Source organism: Arachis ipaensis, chromosome B07, assembly GCF_000816755.2.
Source record: "Arachis ipaensis cultivar K30076 chromosome B07, Araip1.1, whole genome shotgun sequence".
Taxonomy (NCBI): domain Eukaryota; kingdom Viridiplantae; phylum Streptophyta; class Magnoliopsida; order Fabales; family Fabaceae; genus Arachis; species Arachis ipaensis.
This window is the reverse complement of record NC_029791.2, coordinates 13,360,998-13,376,892: the sequence shown is the minus strand read 5'-3', so window position 1 is coordinate 13,376,892 and position 15,895 is coordinate 13,360,998. Positions and strand designations below refer to the sequence as shown.

The 15,895-nt window shown below is 45.6% G+C and overlaps 4 protein-coding genes across 5 annotated transcripts; all 4 read left to right on the top strand.

Moving 5' to 3' along the window:
* Positions 2,673-5,060, top strand: LOC107606747. Its single transcript, XM_016308774.1, has 2 exons — positions 2,673-4,013; positions 4,407-5,060. The coding sequence occupies exons 1-2, from the start codon at positions 2,673-2,675 to the stop codon at positions 5,058-5,060; spliced, it is 1,995 nt and encodes a 664-aa protein (XP_016164260.1).
* On the top strand, positions 10,322-11,871 carry LOC110264862. The gene is made up of 2 exons (XM_021107334.1): positions 10,322-10,653; positions 10,859-11,871. Exon 2 carries the CDS (start codon positions 10,859-10,861, stop codon positions 11,858-11,860), a length of 1,002 nt encoding a protein of 333 aa, XP_020962993.1. The 5' UTR covers positions 10,322-10,653; the 3' UTR covers positions 11,861-11,871.
* Positions 11,887-12,792, top strand: LOC107606746. Its single transcript, XM_016308773.1, has 2 exons — positions 11,887-12,630; positions 12,760-12,792. The coding sequence occupies exons 1-2, from the start codon at positions 11,887-11,889 to the stop codon at positions 12,790-12,792; spliced, it is 777 nt and encodes a 258-aa protein (XP_016164259.1).
* LOC107608150 lies at positions 13,159-14,598 on the top strand. Of its 2 annotated transcripts, none has more exons than XM_016310032.2 (3): positions 13,159-13,501; positions 13,585-14,024; positions 14,200-14,598. In XM_016310032.2, exons 1-3 carry the CDS (start codon positions 13,192-13,194, stop codon positions 14,524-14,526), a joined length of 1,077 nt encoding a protein of 358 aa, XP_016165518.2. In that variant the 5' UTR covers positions 13,159-13,191; the 3' UTR covers positions 14,527-14,598. The 2 variants fall into 2 exon arrangements, with proteins under 2 accessions (XP_016165518.2, XP_016165517.2); XM_016310031.2 differs by having other exon boundaries at positions 14,182-14,598.

The following is a 15,895-nucleotide window of genomic DNA, read 5'->3' as shown; positions in this document are numbered from 1 at the left end:
CCAGGAGTCGCTCCAGACGCACGCCTACCCCCCAAGCTGAGTCCGAAAGCACCGGGGGGAGAGGGCGCGCGAGAAGACGTCGTGACCCCGTCATCTACGCCAGACGTGAGAGGCGGCATACCACGAACCGCAAGGACGAGGACACTCGTCGGGAGAGCGACGAGGGAAGAACGACGGGAACACGGGAACCCGTAATAATGGGGGCGACCCCTTTCCACCGTTCCATACTCGAGGTCCGGCTGCCAAAACACTTTGACAAGCCAACGGACATGAGGTACGATGGAACGCAAGACCTGCTGGAACACCTTACGGCCTTTGAGGCCAGGATGAACCTAGAAGGAGTGGGAGACGAGGTAAGGTGCCGCGCTTTCCCGGTCACCCTAGCGGGACCTGCAATACGGTGGTTCAATAACCTCCCGCAGGGCTCGGTGACCCAATTCTCCGACATCAGCCACGCCTTCCTGGCTCAGTTCACGACCAGGATCGCCAAAGCCAAGCATCCGATCAATCTGCTGGGAGTGACCCAGAGAGCCGGGGAGCCGACCAGGAAGTACTTAGACCGTTTCAACGACGAATGCTTAGAAATCGACGGGTTGACAGACTTCGTGGCGAGCTTGTGCTTGACGAACGGGCTCCTGAATGAGGATTTCAGAAAGCACCTCACCACAAAGCCAGTATGGACAATGCAGGAGATCCAATGCGTGGCTAAGAAGTATATTAACGACGAAGAAGTCAGCCGGGTCGTGGCTGCCAATAAACGTCAACCCTCCTACAACCAAACCCGGCACTACGAGGGTGGAGAAAGACAAAAGGAACACGCCAGGGATGGCGGTCCGAGTAAGGCACCTAAGCCATTCCCCCGGGTCGGGAATTTCACCAACTACACCCCCCTCACGGCACCGATCACGGAAGTTTACCAACAGATAGCCGAGAAGGGGATACTATCGAGACCCCGACCTCTGAAGGACAGGACGGGGGGAAACAAAAGCTTTTACTGCGAATATCACAAGGGATACGGGCACAAGACCCAAGACTGCTTCGACCTGAAAGACGCCCTGGAGCAAGCAATCAGGGACGGAAAGCTTGCCGACTTCTCCCACCTCATAAGGGAGCCGAGGAGACGGAATTGGGACCACGATGGCGAAGACAGGTCCCGGGCGACAAGACGACGTCAAGAACCAGAGGGGGACGACCACGGTCTCACGGTGGTGAACGTAGTAACAGCGAGGAATTCCGCCCCGAGGTCGAAATCGGCACAGAAGAAAGACGCCAAGATCCTGGCGGTCTCCTCCTCATCCGCCAGAAGTTCCCGGGGACTTCCATCCATCTCCTTCGGCCCTGAGGACCAATGGTTCGACGAGGTACCGGAAAGTCCCCCCATGGTTATCACGGCCAGAGTCGGAACCGGCCTCGTCAAAAGGATCCTGGTAGACACAGGGGCGGACTCGAACATCATGTTTCGCAACGTTTTTGATGCCTTGGGACTGCGCGATGCCGATCTGGCGACCCACCAGCACGGTGTGGTAGGGTTGGCTGACCACTTCATCAAGCCAGATGGGATCATCTCACTCCCGACCTCCCTGGGACAAGGACAGAGGCGAAGGACGGTAATGGCCGATTTTGTTGTCTTACGAGATTCCACAGCTTACAATATCATCCTGGGGAGAAAAACCATCAACGACCTTGGGGCAATGATTAGTACGAGGCTGCTCGTAATGAAGTTTGTTACTGATGACGGATCCGTAGGATCCATCAGAGGAGACTTGGAAACGGCAGTCGCTTGCGACCACGCCAGCCTTTCTCTCAGGAAAAAGTCCAAAGAAGCATCCGAGGTTTTCCTTGCCGACCTGGATGCCAGAATAGGTGACAAGCCCAGGCCTGAGCCAGAAGGGGACTTGGAAAAATTTAGGGTCGGTGACGGGGAGGAGAGGTTCACGTTCATAAACAGAAACCTCCCCCATGAATTAAAGGAACCTTTGATGGAGATGATCAGAGCCAATGCCGACCTCTTCGCGTGGACGCCAGCCGACATGCCAGGGATAGATCCCCAACTCATGTCACATCATCTGGTCGTCAAGCCGGAAGCTAAATCAGTGGCCCAGAGGAGGAGGAAGATGTCACAGGAAAGGGCAGAGGAGGTGGCCAGGCAGACGGCTAGCCTCCTTGAAGCAGGGTTCATCCGAGAGCTGGATTACTCGATGTGGCTGTCGAACGTGGTCTTGGTAAAAAAGCACAATGGGAGGTGGAGAATGTGTGTAGACTATTCCGACCTCAACAAGGCATGTCCCAAAGACTGCTATCCCCTCCCCAACATTGACGCACTCGTCGATGCGGCGGCAGGGTACCGTTATCTGAGCTTCATGGACGCCTACTCCGGGTACAATCAGATACCTATGCATCGACCCGACGAGGACAAAACAGCGTTCATAACGCCAGGAGGGATCTATTGCTACAAGGTGATGTCATTTGGTTTGGAAAATGCCGGCGCCACATACCAGAGACTGATGAACAAGATATTCAGTGAGCTCATAGGCAAGACAGTAGAAGTCTACGTGGACGACATCCTTGCAAAAACCACACAGCCCGACGATCTCCTAGGCGACCTGGGGGGCGTATTCGCGGCCCTCTGACAACACGGCATGAGGCTCAACCCGTTCAAATGCGCCTTTGCCATGGAGGCCGGGAAGTTCTTGGGATTCATGATCACCCAAAGGGGAGTAGAGGCCAACCCAGAGAAGTGTCAAGCGATTCTTCAGATGAAGAGCCCGGGTTGTATCAAAGACGTCCAACGTTTGGCGGGAAGGCTAACGGTATTATCCCGCTTCCTCGGCGCATCGGCAGCAAAAGCCTTACCCTTCTTTAACCTGATGAAAAAGGGGATAGCATTTGAATGGACCCCAGCGTGTGAGGAAGCATTCAACCACTTCAAGGCAATCCTGGTGACACCCCCAGTGCTCGGGAAGCCCAAGGCCGGAGAACCACTCTATCTCTACTTAGCAGTAACAGAGGAAGCGCTTACAGCAGTGCTCGTACGAGAAGAAGGGAAATCTCAGCAACCGATTTACTTCGTAAGCAGGGCTCTACAAGGAGCAGAGCTGAGGTATAGCAAATTGGAAAAACTGGTGCTCACACTCCTGACCTCCTCCCGTAGGTTGAGACAATACTTCCAGGGACACCGTGTAGTCGTGAGGACGGACCAAGCAATTCGCCAAGTACTCCAAAAACCTGATTTGGCTGGGAGGATGATGACTTGGGCCATTGAGCTCTCCCAATATGACTTCCAATATGAGCCCCGACATGCGATCAAGGCGCAGGCGATGGCAGATTTCTTGGTAGAGGTAACGGGTGATCCCCCCGAGGAAACGGGCACACGGTGGAGGCTCCACGTAGACGGTGCCTCCAACCAAACGTCCGGGGGAGCCGGGGTCATCTTAGAGAGCCCGGAGGGAGTCATTTACGAGCAATCGACCAAGTTCGAATTCCCCGTGTCGAACAATCAAGCGGAATATAAAGCCCTCTTAGGTGGACTAACACTAGCTCGGGAAGTCGGGGCAACAAGGCTGGAAGTATGCAGCGACTCACAAGTTGTCGCCTCGCAAGTAAACGGAAGCTATCAAGCCAGGGACCACCTCCTACAAAAATATTTGGAAAAGGTTAGAGAATTGACAAGGCAGTTCCAAGAGGTCACAGTCCAACACGTCCCAAGAGAAAGGAACACACGGGCAGACCTCCTATCTAAACTAGCGAGCACGAAGCCAGGAACGGACAACCGGTCTCTCATCCAGGGCATGGTGAAGGAACCAACGGTTGCCCTCCATTTGACGGAGTCAAGCCCCTCCTGGTTGGACCTCATCACAAACTTCCTGGAACACGGCAAGTTACCTGACGATGAGAAAGCAACCAAAACGTTGAGAAGGGAGGCAGCCAGATACGCAATCATACAAGGGCAACTGTTCAGAAAGGGGCTCAGCCAACCCCTATTGAAGTGCTTACATCCCGACCAGACGGACTATGTACTTAGAGAAGTCCACGAGGGATGCTGCGGCCACCACATCGGGGGCAAAGCCCTAGCAAGGAAGCTCATCCGAGCTGGATATTACTGGCCATCAATGATGAGAGACTCCAAAGAATTTGTTAGGAAATGCGTAAAGTGTCAAGAAAACGCCAACTTCCACAAAGCGCCGGCTTCCGAGCTGAGTTTACTGACGTCTACACGACCTTTCGCTCAATGGGGAGTCGACCTCTTAGGACCTTTCCCAGTTGGCCCAGGACAAGTTAAATATCTCATAGTCGCCATCGACTACTACACCAAATGGATAGAGGCTGAACCACTAGCCAGCATATCCTTATCCAATTGCAGGAAGTTCATGTGGAGACAAGTGATAACCCGTTTCGGTATCCCGGAGGTCATCATTTCGGACAATGGGACGCAGTTCACTGATAAGAAGTTCACGGAATTCCTCACCGGCCTGGGCAAAAAACAAAAGTTTTCCTCAGTAGAACATCTCCAGACAAATGGACAAGTGGAGTCCGCAAACAAAGTCATCCTACTAGGCCTCAAGAAACGCTTAGACAGCAAGAAAGGCGCATGGGCCGACGAGCTCGCTTCGGTCCTCTGGTCCTACCGGACAACTGAGCAAAGCTCCACCGGGAAAACCCCCTTCCGACTAACGTACGGGGTCGATGCAGTGATACCCGTGGAAATTGGCGAACCGAGTCCACGGTTACTTCTCGCAGGAGTAGACGAAGCGGTGGAAAAGGACCTGGTGGAAGAGACCAGAGAGATGGCCTACTTGTCAGAAACAGCATTAAAACAAAGAATAGCTCTGCGCTACAACACTAAAGTCCTCAGGAGGGATTTTGAGGAAAGAGACCTCGTCCTACGATGCAACGACGCCGGTTTACCGACCTCAGGAGAAGGAAAACTGGCGGCAAATTGGGAAGGTCCCTACAGAATCAAAGAAGTGCTCGGTAAAGGCGCCTACAAGCTGGAAAGACTCGACGGCAGGGAGATCCCGAGAACATGGAACGCAGGTAACCTGAGGAGATTCTATTCGTAGCTTGGGCTCACCGACCAAGTGGCCTAATAAGCTAGGTAGAGTCTTGCCTTGATCAAATGTTAATTCCCAATTATTCACTTTTATCAAATGCCTATTGTGTTAATAAACTTGTCTAGCTAACGACTAATTCTTACTTGTCCAAATTCTTCCATCTATTATCTTCCAACGCGTACCTCACGAGATCGTACTCGTAAACGGCAACCCGGGACTGATCACCCCGGGAAGCCAACGGAACCACAGCCATATCGAGCAGCTTCATAAATAAAACCACAACGGTTCTAATCGGATTACCAACGCAAACGGCAAAACGGGCACAAGCAATAAGCCCGCCCCGAAAAGACGATAACGAAAATTAAACGCCAAGCAAGATAAACAATAATAATGGTAAGTCGATCAAGCGACCAGTTAAGCATAAAAGTAATAAACTCAACGAAATGTTCAACAAATCCACACCAAACCAGTTACAAGAGATCACTTTTTAGGCATGTCAACAATCTTGCCGTCCTGGATCATTTTGAAGACCCCAATAGCCGATGTGTCGAAGTCGGCAGCCACGATCTTCACCTGGGCCTTCAGAGCGTCCTCAGTCATGGAGATCGCGTTCTTCCCTTGCTCCTTGGTCGCTTTAAGCTTCTTCCTGAGCTCCTCAACCTCGGCTTTAGCGGCTTTAGCCAACGAAACGGCTTGGTCACGCTCCTTCTCCAAGACCGCCACCCGACCCTGAGCGGCATTCAGCTGGCTCTCCAGGGTCATCTCCTGCTCGGCTAAGCGGGCCACCGTCTCGTCAGAAGCCTTCAATTTCTCCACGGCAGATGACGCCTTCTCCTCAGAAGCCTTGAGCTTCTCCCCCATCTCGGACAACTGACTCTGGAGTAGCTCGACTTGCACCTTGAAGTCATTGTTCGCCTTGCCTGAGGATTCGAGTTTCCTCCGGAGAGCCTGCATTCCCGACAACTCGAACTCAGCCTTTTGAGCTATCACGGCCCCCGGAGCAAAGTCCAGTACATCCATCTCGCCTGTCCAGCCAGGTCGGTTCCATGAAAATGCTCCTCCGTCCCAGGGATCAGCTGGGAGTCAATAAACTTTGTAGCATCAAAATTTCTTTCCATAATGGTGACAGTCCCTTCCGGGCTGGCAGACGCCCTCCGCTTCTTAGGGGTGTGGATAAGTTCCACATCATCATCTTCCTGATGGGTAGAGGACGAATGCCCACCAATGACCACCTCATCGGGAATGGGGGAAGCCTGCGCCCCTGCCGAGTTCTTCTTCGACATACCAGTATCCTGGGGAGAGGGCACAGCCTGATCCTCCTTCTCCCCGGAAGGGCCCTCCGACTTTCCGGCATCTTTCTCTTGGGCCTTCTCTTCATCACTGTCCTCGAAGAAGGTCTTCATCAAATTTTCAAGCCCCGTTACTGAGGCAGATATCTCCACTGCAGCAAACAGACAAACACATCAGTCGTTAGATCAAGTAAAACAAGCAATGACAAACAGTACAAGCACAAAACAAAATGACTCACGGATATAGCTCATGGCGGCCTCCCGTTCACCCATGAGGAGATGGGGGTTCATGGGATTCTTCCCAAAAAGAGCAAACAACACATCAGCTATTTTCTTATCTACAGGGGACATCCCTTTGTACGTCACCTTAATAAAAGAATTAGGCCCCGCCCCAAAACTCCAATAAGTTGGGATGAGGCGCTCCCCCTCTAACGATAACCAAAAGGGATGGCGACCTTTAGTAGGGTGAACTTTGAAGAATTTGTCTTTGAACCCATGGTAAGAGTCCTCGAACAGACCAAATATCCTCCAACCTTGGGCAGACCGGAAAGAAAGGAACCCTTTTCTCGCCTTCCCTTGTTTAGAGAGGTTGGTGAGGTTGAAGAAAAAGAGGAAGACATCCACTGACGCCGGCAGCTCGAGATATTCACAAACCATCTCGAAACAGCGGATAGAAGCCCAGCTGTTCGGATGGAGCTGCGACGGCGACACGGATATCCGATTGAGGAGCGACATCTGAAAGTCAGAGAAGGGTAGGCGAACGCCGACCTGGGTGAACATGGCCTTGTAAAACCAGATCCAGTCGGCGAACCGGGGAGAACGGAGGTTGATCTCGTACAACCGCTCGTTGGGGGCAGGAACGAAGGTCTCGTAGTTGGTCTCCTCATCTGTCCCACCACATAAGTACCCGGCTTGCCGGAATTTCGTCAGCTCTTCCAAATCCATCTGGTTAGGCGAGTCCTTTACGTCTGAGGTCACCCAGGCGTAGGGGTCGTAGTTTGCGCCAGAGGTAGAAGTCCGGGAGACGACGCGAGGCATACCTACAGTGGGGTACCACTCCATTAGTCTATGAGGTCGGGAGCCCGGATAAAACCCAGAAACCATGTTTACCCTACTCAACAATTAAGATCAAGCATGGCCAAAGCTACATCTATCCCACAAGTCACCTAAAAACCTACCCTGGAATGGTACCCCTCCCCTAACATATCTACCTAGCATCGAAAGGCCACATAAACAAATTCCAAACAAAATAGCAAGGGCACTAAGCAGATACAACAAACACACAATAAACAGAGCAGAAAAGAGAGGAGCCAGAGGATTATCTGAATTTGTTGAAGCTGGAAGAATGAGAGGAAGATGTTCGAAGAAAACCGCAACAACACTCTAGAATTCCCAAGGGAAGAGGAGGGAGATAGCAAGGAAATGGAAGAAACAAGAGCACAAAAGGAGGAAAAGGTGGAAGGTAAACTATTTAAAACTGCCACCCAGGAAGCGCGAAAGACTTGGGGGCAAAATAGTACTTACACGCAGGGTTTTTTGCAACCCATTATGAGCATTTAATGCTCAGCGCAAAGAACGAAGCGATAAACGGTTGCTTTAGCAACCAAGAGACACGCGCGCAGGGGGTATGTCCCTTCCACGAGCGGCCGACCAAACGAGTATGAACGAAGCGAGAAGCAACACGCCGTTGATAGCTCCCACGACTATCATTGGCGCGTGGGGGCACTGTTACGGCCTGGGCCAAACCCTCTACGGTTCAGTCCGACCCGAGCGCCATCCGACCCGGACACGCGTCCCGCTACCGACCCGGACACGCGTCCCGGACAGCTCACGCATGGCAGTGAGATAACGTCCCTAAGAAAGTAGGCCCGCCCTCATTGGGCCCACCTCTGACAGTATATAAGGGGAAGATTTACTCTTCCCCCAAGGTACGTAACATATCGCATCACCCCCTTTCGCCTGCACATTACTGACAAGAGCGTCAGAGTATCTTTGCAGGTGGCACCCCCCTTTTTACACGAAGTACTCGGGACCTCGCACACCCTTGGCCGGTAGTCCACGACCTGACGAGCCCCTACCATCTCCGAGGATTTCAACCCGAACCGTCCGGTAACCGACCTACCGAACACTAATTAAGTTATATCTTTTTTGTGTTAGAAAATTATAACTAAAACCTTCTTGTAACACTTCTTCTCCTTAATTTTTTTATACAAAACTCCAAATATTAATAATTAATCATCAATACTTTAAAATTAAAAAAAACTTTTATATTAGTGATCTTAATAGATAGATTTTACTTACGTACTAAAATCAAATGCTATTGACTCTTTAATGCAAATTATTTGTGTCAAATTTAATGGTGAGACAACATTAAATTCGCTTAAACAAAATAATACTTTACCCAACCGTCTATTATCTCATAATTAAGGATCGGAATACTAATATTTTTTTCAGAAATGTTTGGTAACCAAAGAAAATCAGCCAAAAACAGCCATAACTTGTCTTATTTAGCATTCATTAAATGTTGCGATAATTAATGAATACTAAATAAAGCAAATTCTGGCTGTTTTTTTTTGTCTACCTAGTATTACCCTTTTTTTGTTGGGTAAAATACATACCTAAACCAAAGACATTTCAAAATTACATGAATTTTCCAAAACAAAAATTATTACGTCAAAGTCCCATACACATATCTATATAAATCGAAATGACCTGCTAATTCGAATTAGTCCTTTCCGTAATAAATCAAATTGACCTAATTTGATTTACATGGAATATGGTGGATACTAATAAATCGAATTGACCTAATTCGATTTACTACTGAACAACCCATATATAGTAAATTGAATCAAATTAATTCGATTTAACACTAGTACAAATTATTGACATTTACTACTTTTAAGTTATTAACTTTAAAACATAAAGGTCAATAAGAAAATACCCCATTTGGATTCAAATAAAATATAAAAAAATAAAAATGAATAAGAATAGATATCCAATTTTTGTGTTCTAGTTCAAATTCTAAAAAATTTACATTTTTATAAACTTATGAATTTAAAACAGAATAATAAACGATTTCTAAAAATTCATAAAAAATCATCCTTTGACTTATTAGCATTTAAAGAATCATTAATGAAACTTTTGATGTTGAAAAAATTAATATAAAGTATAGTCCTTTAAGATGACATAGGACTTAAAACTTAATTTTTTTCAAAGTCAGAAATAACAGATAGTTATACATTATAATATGACCAACTATATTTATACAATATATAACTTGAGAAATAATTAAAATATTGTATCAATTAAATTATCATTTAATTTGTAAAATTAAGTATAGAATGTATTGCTTTGGTGCATTTAATTATCATTTCGCAAATTAAATGATAAATTAATCGATATAGTATTTTAATTATTTCTCAAAAATTACATATTGTTTTAAATATAGTTGGTTATTTTATAATGTATAACTATCTGTTACTTCTGACTTTGAAAAAAATTCAAGTTTTAACTCATATGCCACATTGGAGGGCTATACTTTATAGAGAGTCAATTACATAATTATTGTGTCTTGGACAGTTCATCACTCCACCTATTAGACATTATTGTAAGAAAATTACACTGGGATCAGTTTTGTGATATTGAATAATATTATGTCATTTTTTTTCATTTGTAAAATATCTTATTTGATAATATATGATCTATTTTTTAAAATGAGATATTGAGCTTATTCATTTAATTGTATACTACATTGATCTCATTTTAAAGTTTTCATGACATTGGACAACATATATTTTGTCAGACAAGAGATCAATGTAGGTATAATTGATAAAAGAGTAAAAGACATATCGGTCTCTGACCTTTTTAAAATTGGACATTTTCGTCCCTTAACATTTGAAAATACCTTTAAGCTCCTCACCTTGTAAAATCTGGGACAATTGAACCCCTCCGTTGATTTGGATTGAAAAAGGTCATCGGAGAAGGCTGATGTGGCAGAGGAGAGTGTGACCTGTCCGTTTAGGTTGCTGAGCTGGAGGGGATACTAAAAGTCGAAGGACAAATCGATCCCTCACCCACAAAACAACGTCGTCCCCTTCCCTGAGCCCATTTCACATAATGTTATTCCCATAACACCCAGAAGCCACGCCTGTAATTACTGAAAACCCTACCTGAAGACAAACAGTTTCTTTCTCCCTCAAAAAAAAAAGAACGTCATCAACTCGTTGAGAAGGTCTTGTGTGCTCAGTGGGCGTTGCGGGTGGCGAAGGATTTGACAGGCTTCGTCTTGCAAGAAGCTGCCTTCTGCTACAGAGGTAAGGGTATTAGTCGAATCACACTGTTCGTTCTTGTTTAAGTATTTGGTAGAATATAATGCATGGGGTTGGGGTTAGTGATGATCGCTTGCTCTGTTTCGGGGAGAAGACTGGAAAAAATTCTATAGGGATTTAACTGATTTCAAATTCTCAGGCAGTTGATCTAGGGTTTAATGTGTGATTGCTATATCTATGCGTAATGCAGATGGTTGATATATATGCCGTACTTGTTTTTTACCATGGAGGTCATTTTGGTAGAGGACCCAGTGGCACTCTTGAGTATATTGGTGGGAAGGTTGAAAAATTTTCAGAGATGGATTTGGACTTTGTGAATTTTGGAGATTTGGTTACACTATTCAAAGGTCTGGGCTACGCAACATACAGGGTAGTCTATTGGTATGACCCAACCAGTAATGATCTTGAGTCTGGATTGCACATACTGAGAGGGGATGCTGGAATCAATGAAATGCGAGAGAACAAATTGAGGAATTCAAATATCAACGAGTTCTATATTTACTTCGATCACCCTGTTGATGAGCCACAGATTGTGGAAGAAGAAGCTGCTGCAGAACAGGGGCCGGAAGAATTTGATGAGGCAGTTGATGTGGACAGTATCATGCGGGAGCTTCAGTCATCACCATCGACAGCAGGGGATGGGAATGGTAGTGGGGAGGACGAGTTGTATGAACCTACTCCGAATGGCACTGAAACTGGTTCTGATGATGACTCCTCTAGCTGTGATGAGGAGAATGATCTTATGAAGAAAAGAAGCACTGTGAAAGGAAAGGAGAAAGTGATGCCAAGAAGAAGGGTCACTGTCAAGGAAGGGCCAGGGACAGAGTCAAGTGGGAACAAGAGAGGTGCTGGGAGAAAGACTGCAGGTGTGCCTAGTGGCAAAGGTACCATGCCAGCTGCCAAGCCCAAAGGAAGTGTTCCTCATCACAAGCCCCAAAAAACTGGTGCTGCTGTGCATGCTGAAGAAGATGTTCCATCTGTGCAGCCCAATGACAGGCCTCCAATAGGGCTCTATGTGAATGAGGAGGAATCAGATGATGATGACCCGATTTATGAGTATGCATCTGAGGACCTTCACACACCAGTAAATCCTCAGAGGATGAGGGAGACAAACATGAATTTTCAGTGTTTAATGAAGACTATGGATTTGGAGAGGGGAGATTTGAGGTGGATACCAAGTTTGCAACCATAGATGGCTTCAAAGAGGTTGTGAAAGATATGTTCATAGCTGAGGGGAGAGAATTGTTGTGGATAAAGAATGATAAGGAAAGGGTGAGAGTTGCATGCAGAGGTGAAAATTGTCCATGGCTGGCACATCTATCTTACAACAAGACACTGCTATGCTTCCAGGTTAAGACTTACAAGGCTGAGCACACATGTGCAAGAGATCTGGGTAGTAATGCTGCTGATCAACACTGGATCAGTAAGAAGATGGAAAAGCGAATGGAAAGTCAACCTCATATGACAACTAATGAGGCAACTGATTTTCTCAGAGAAGAGTTTAACTTAGTTGTGCATCCGAAGATGGTATATAGGGCAGTAAAGGAAGCCAAGGAAAGGCTAGTGGGAAACGAAAAAGAACAGTATGGAAAGCTCAGGGAGTATGGGATGGAGATTCTCAAGAGTAATCCTGGGTCAACAGCAAGAATTGATGTGAAGCCTATCCCTCAGTCCCTTCCTGTCTTTGACAAGATATACATATGCTTCGAGGGCTGTAAGCAAGGCTTCAAGAGTGGATGTAGGCCTTTCATCCATCTAGACGGGGCCTTTCTTAAGACATACCATGGAGGCCAGTTACTATCAGCAGTGGCACAGGATGCCAACAATCAGTTCTATGTTGTGGCATTTGCTGTTGCAAGATCTGAGACGAAGGAGTCATGGAAATGGTTCCTGACACTACTTCAGGAAGACCTGGGTGATGCCTCCCAATTCGGTTGGAACTTTATGTCCGACCAGCAAAAGGTAACAATCTTACTTTCTTTTATGTGTTTAGTTGTTGGTGTTGATAGAATTAGTCTATAATATGCTTAGTTGTTGATGTTTAGGAAAATAGCCTATAATCTGTTTATATCTTGTTGTTTATTGAATTAGCATATAACATGTCTAGATGTTGGTGTTTATTGAGTTAGCCTATTTGCTGTTTATTTTTTGGTGTTTATTGACTTAGCTTATAATGTGCTTAGTTGTAGAGTTTGTTAGGGTAGCCTATAATGCTATTTATTTGTTGGTGGAAATGAGTAGGACCTGCTGCCAGCCTTAAAAGAGGTAATGCCAAGGGCACATCATAGAAACTGTGTCATGCATATATGGAAGAACTTTATTAATAGGTTCAAAGACATGCACATTAGAGACATTGTGTGGGAGTGTGCTAGGTGTACAACTGAAGCAGAATTCAAGGAGAAAATGGATAGACTGAATGGGGTTAACAATGCAGCATGGGAATATTTGATGAAATTTGAACCTACCACCTGGGTTAAAACCTATTTTAGTCATGGACCCAAGGTGGATAACCTGATTAATAATATGTGTGAAGTGTTCAATGCAAAGGTAGTAAAATACACAGTAAAACCTGTTTTGACAATGTGTGAGGAGATTAGGTGCTACTTAATGAGAAGGATGACCAAGCACATTAGATTGTTAGAACACCATAGGGGTAAGTTAGCACCAGTTCAAGAGAAAAGGTTGCAGATGAAGATAAAACCAAGTAGTAGGTGGATAGCTGAGTGGGTGGGGGACAATGAAAGAAAAAGGTTTGAGGTAACCAGAAAGAAGACGAAAGTGGACGTGGATCTAATCAAGCACACCTGCTCATGCAACACATGGCAATTGACTGGTAAAGAGTTTAAACCCAACTAATATGTTTTAGTCGTATGTAAAATTATGCTGGTTTACATGTAACTTTTGCTGCTTATGCAGGCATGCCGTGCATACATGCTATTGCTGCTATCAGAAAGAGGCATGACCAGGTTGAGGATTACGTGCATCCATGGTTGTGTATGGAGTCAATTCACAAGACATATGCACATTGCATCAAGCCCGTTCCTAGTGAAGAATTCTGGACCACAACTGAGCAACTGAGGCCTGTCCCGCCACCTATCAAACGGCCTATTGGGCGGCCAAAGGTGCACAACCGCAACAAGGACCCTGCTGAGGCTCATATTCAAGGAGAAAAGCTGAAAAGAAGCTTCCAGGTTACATGTAGCAAGTGCAGCGAGAAAGGGCATAATTATAAAACTTGTAAAGGAGCTCCAAGCAACCCGAACTGGAAACTAAAGAAGAAAAAACCCAAGAAGACAGTTGACAACTCACAAGCTCTGGTGCTGCTTCCCCTTTCACAATCAGCCCCTCAACCAGAGGTAAGCCGGCACCCAAAAATGCTTTAGACCTCATTTGGTTAAGCACTAATCAGCCCCACCATTTTATGCTTCTTATTATTAGTTAGTATTACAAAATTGATACTGCTTAAGCATTAATTACCCCATTTGGTTACATTGCTGTGTCTTTCTTACATAGGATCAAAATCAATCACAGGGTGAAACATTGGGTGAACCTAGTGCTGGGGAGGCAGCTGGGTCTGCACCAGTTCCTGCACTATTTATGGCCCAACCTTCAGCTCCAGCACAGACTCCATTCAGACCTCCATCCCAGCTGCCAAGAATGGACCAACCAGACTCCAATGCTGCTGCACATACTTTCAGACCCAAGCAACCAATTGTTCGACCACCAACAAGTGCAAATCCACCACCAAATCCAACACCACACACACACAAAACTCCAACCAGCAGGAGACCCTCGAAGGAGACCATGAAAGCAGCTACCAGTGCCACAAAGAGAATTCTCAAGCCTCAGAAGAAGTGAACAAAGCAGCATGATTTCTGTGTTTTTTTTTTTTTGGCTAGTTATTAGCTTGACATTAGACAATGCTTATTAGCAAAGTAATCTTGGCAAACTTGTTTACATGCCAACCAGAAATTATCATATTTTGGAGTTAACTCATGCTGTTTAGCTATGTTTTGGATTAAATCAAATACAATGTCATTCTAACGTTTTGCTTTAAATATATCCAGAGTTACTATCTTGTTTAATGCTTGGAATAATGTCTGAATGTTCTAAATTATATGCATACAGCAACAAGAAATTCCAAAAAAACATACATACAGCAACCACAACAAATTCCATGTACATCAATCAGTTTTACATCAATTCCATGTACATCAACCATTTTTACATCAACCATTACAACCAATTCCATGAACATCAATCATTTTTTCACCCTAAACATACATACAACAACAACAACAACTACTACACCAATCACAATTATATGCCACAAACTCAATTTTTTTTGGCTTTCAATAGACAACAGCTTCCTCTCCAACTCTTCTACTTTTTTCTCAATATCCTTATTTTGAAGCAGCTGTTCTTCAATGGTTACTCTATCAGCTTCATCCACCGCACCCAAGGCTTCAAACTCGACAGCCCTAATTTTTTTCAGATGTTCATCCAGCCAGATAAAGTACCGGCAATACGGTTCTTTAGCCTGGAACAAAATTGCAGTGAATCACCCATTAACACCCAGCACACTATAAGCCAACTTCTGTAAAAATCGCTCACTTACCTTGAACAGTGGACACCCAAGAAACACTCTATTAGGGTTACTAGTCGTTCTTGACTTGTACATAATGGCGTAGACGCCACAGTAGCACTTGGGCGCAATCGCAACTCGCTCACATCCTCCTGGCACAGCCCATGAAGATCCCCCTCCAGGTCTTGTGCATGAAGAGCTCCCTTCACTCATCATGGACGATCGCAGCATCAACACCCATGTCTTTCTCCAAAGTTTTCGATCAAATAGGGCTCAGGGAAGGAGACGACGTCGTTTTGTGGGTGAGGGATCGATTTGTCCTTCGACTTTTAGTATCCCCTCCAGCTCAGCAACCTAAACGGATAGGTCACACTCTCCCTGCCACATCAGCCTTCTCCGGTGACCTTTTTCAACCCAAATCAACGGAGGGGTTCAATTGTCCCAGATTTTACAAGGTGAGGGGCTTAAAAGTATTTTCAAATGTTAAAGGATGAAAATGTCCAATTTTAAAAAGGTCAGGGACCGATATGTCTTTTACTCTTGATAAAAATATTAAGGTAAATCACGTAAACAAATTAAATGGCCTTTAATATTAAAACAACTTATATACATATATTTATATATCTATGTATTTGATTTGAT

What these genes read in the sequence shown, in the direction of transcription:
- LOC107606747 (XM_016308774.1), top strand. Translation starts at nt 2,673, where the DNA reads ATGGAGGCCGGGAAGTTCTTGGGATTCATGATCACCCAAAGGGGAGTA. An exon ending in ATCCCGACCAGACGGACTAT is followed by an intron (nt 4,014 to 4,406) that starts GTACTTAGAGAA and finishes GGTATCCCGGAG; the next exon opens with GTCATCATTTCGGACAATGG.
- LOC110264862 (XM_021107334.1), top strand. Translation starts at nt 10,859, where the DNA reads ATGGTTGATATATATGCCGTACTTGTTTTTTACCATGGAGGTCATTTT.
- LOC107606746 (XM_016308773.1), top strand. Translation starts at nt 11,887, where the DNA reads ATGTTCATAGCTGAGGGGAGAGAATTGTTGTGGATAAAGAATGATAAG. An exon ending in TTATGTCCGACCAGCAAAAG is followed by an intron (nt 12,631 to 12,759) that starts GTAACAATCTTA and finishes TTATTGAATTAG; the next exon opens with CATATAACATGTCTAGATGT.
- LOC107608150 (XM_016310031.2), top strand. Translation starts at nt 13,192, where the DNA reads ATGTGTGAAGTGTTCAATGCAAAGGTAGTAAAATACACAGTAAAACCT. An exon ending in CAACACATGGCAATTGACTG is followed by an intron (nt 13,502 to 13,584) that starts GTAAAGAGTTTA and finishes CTGCTTATGCAG; the next exon opens with GCATGCCGTGCATACATGCT. An exon ending in AATCAGCCCCTCAACCAGAG is followed by an intron (nt 14,025 to 14,181) that starts GTAAGCCGGCAC and finishes TTTCTTACATAG; the next exon opens with GATCAAAATCAATCACAGGG.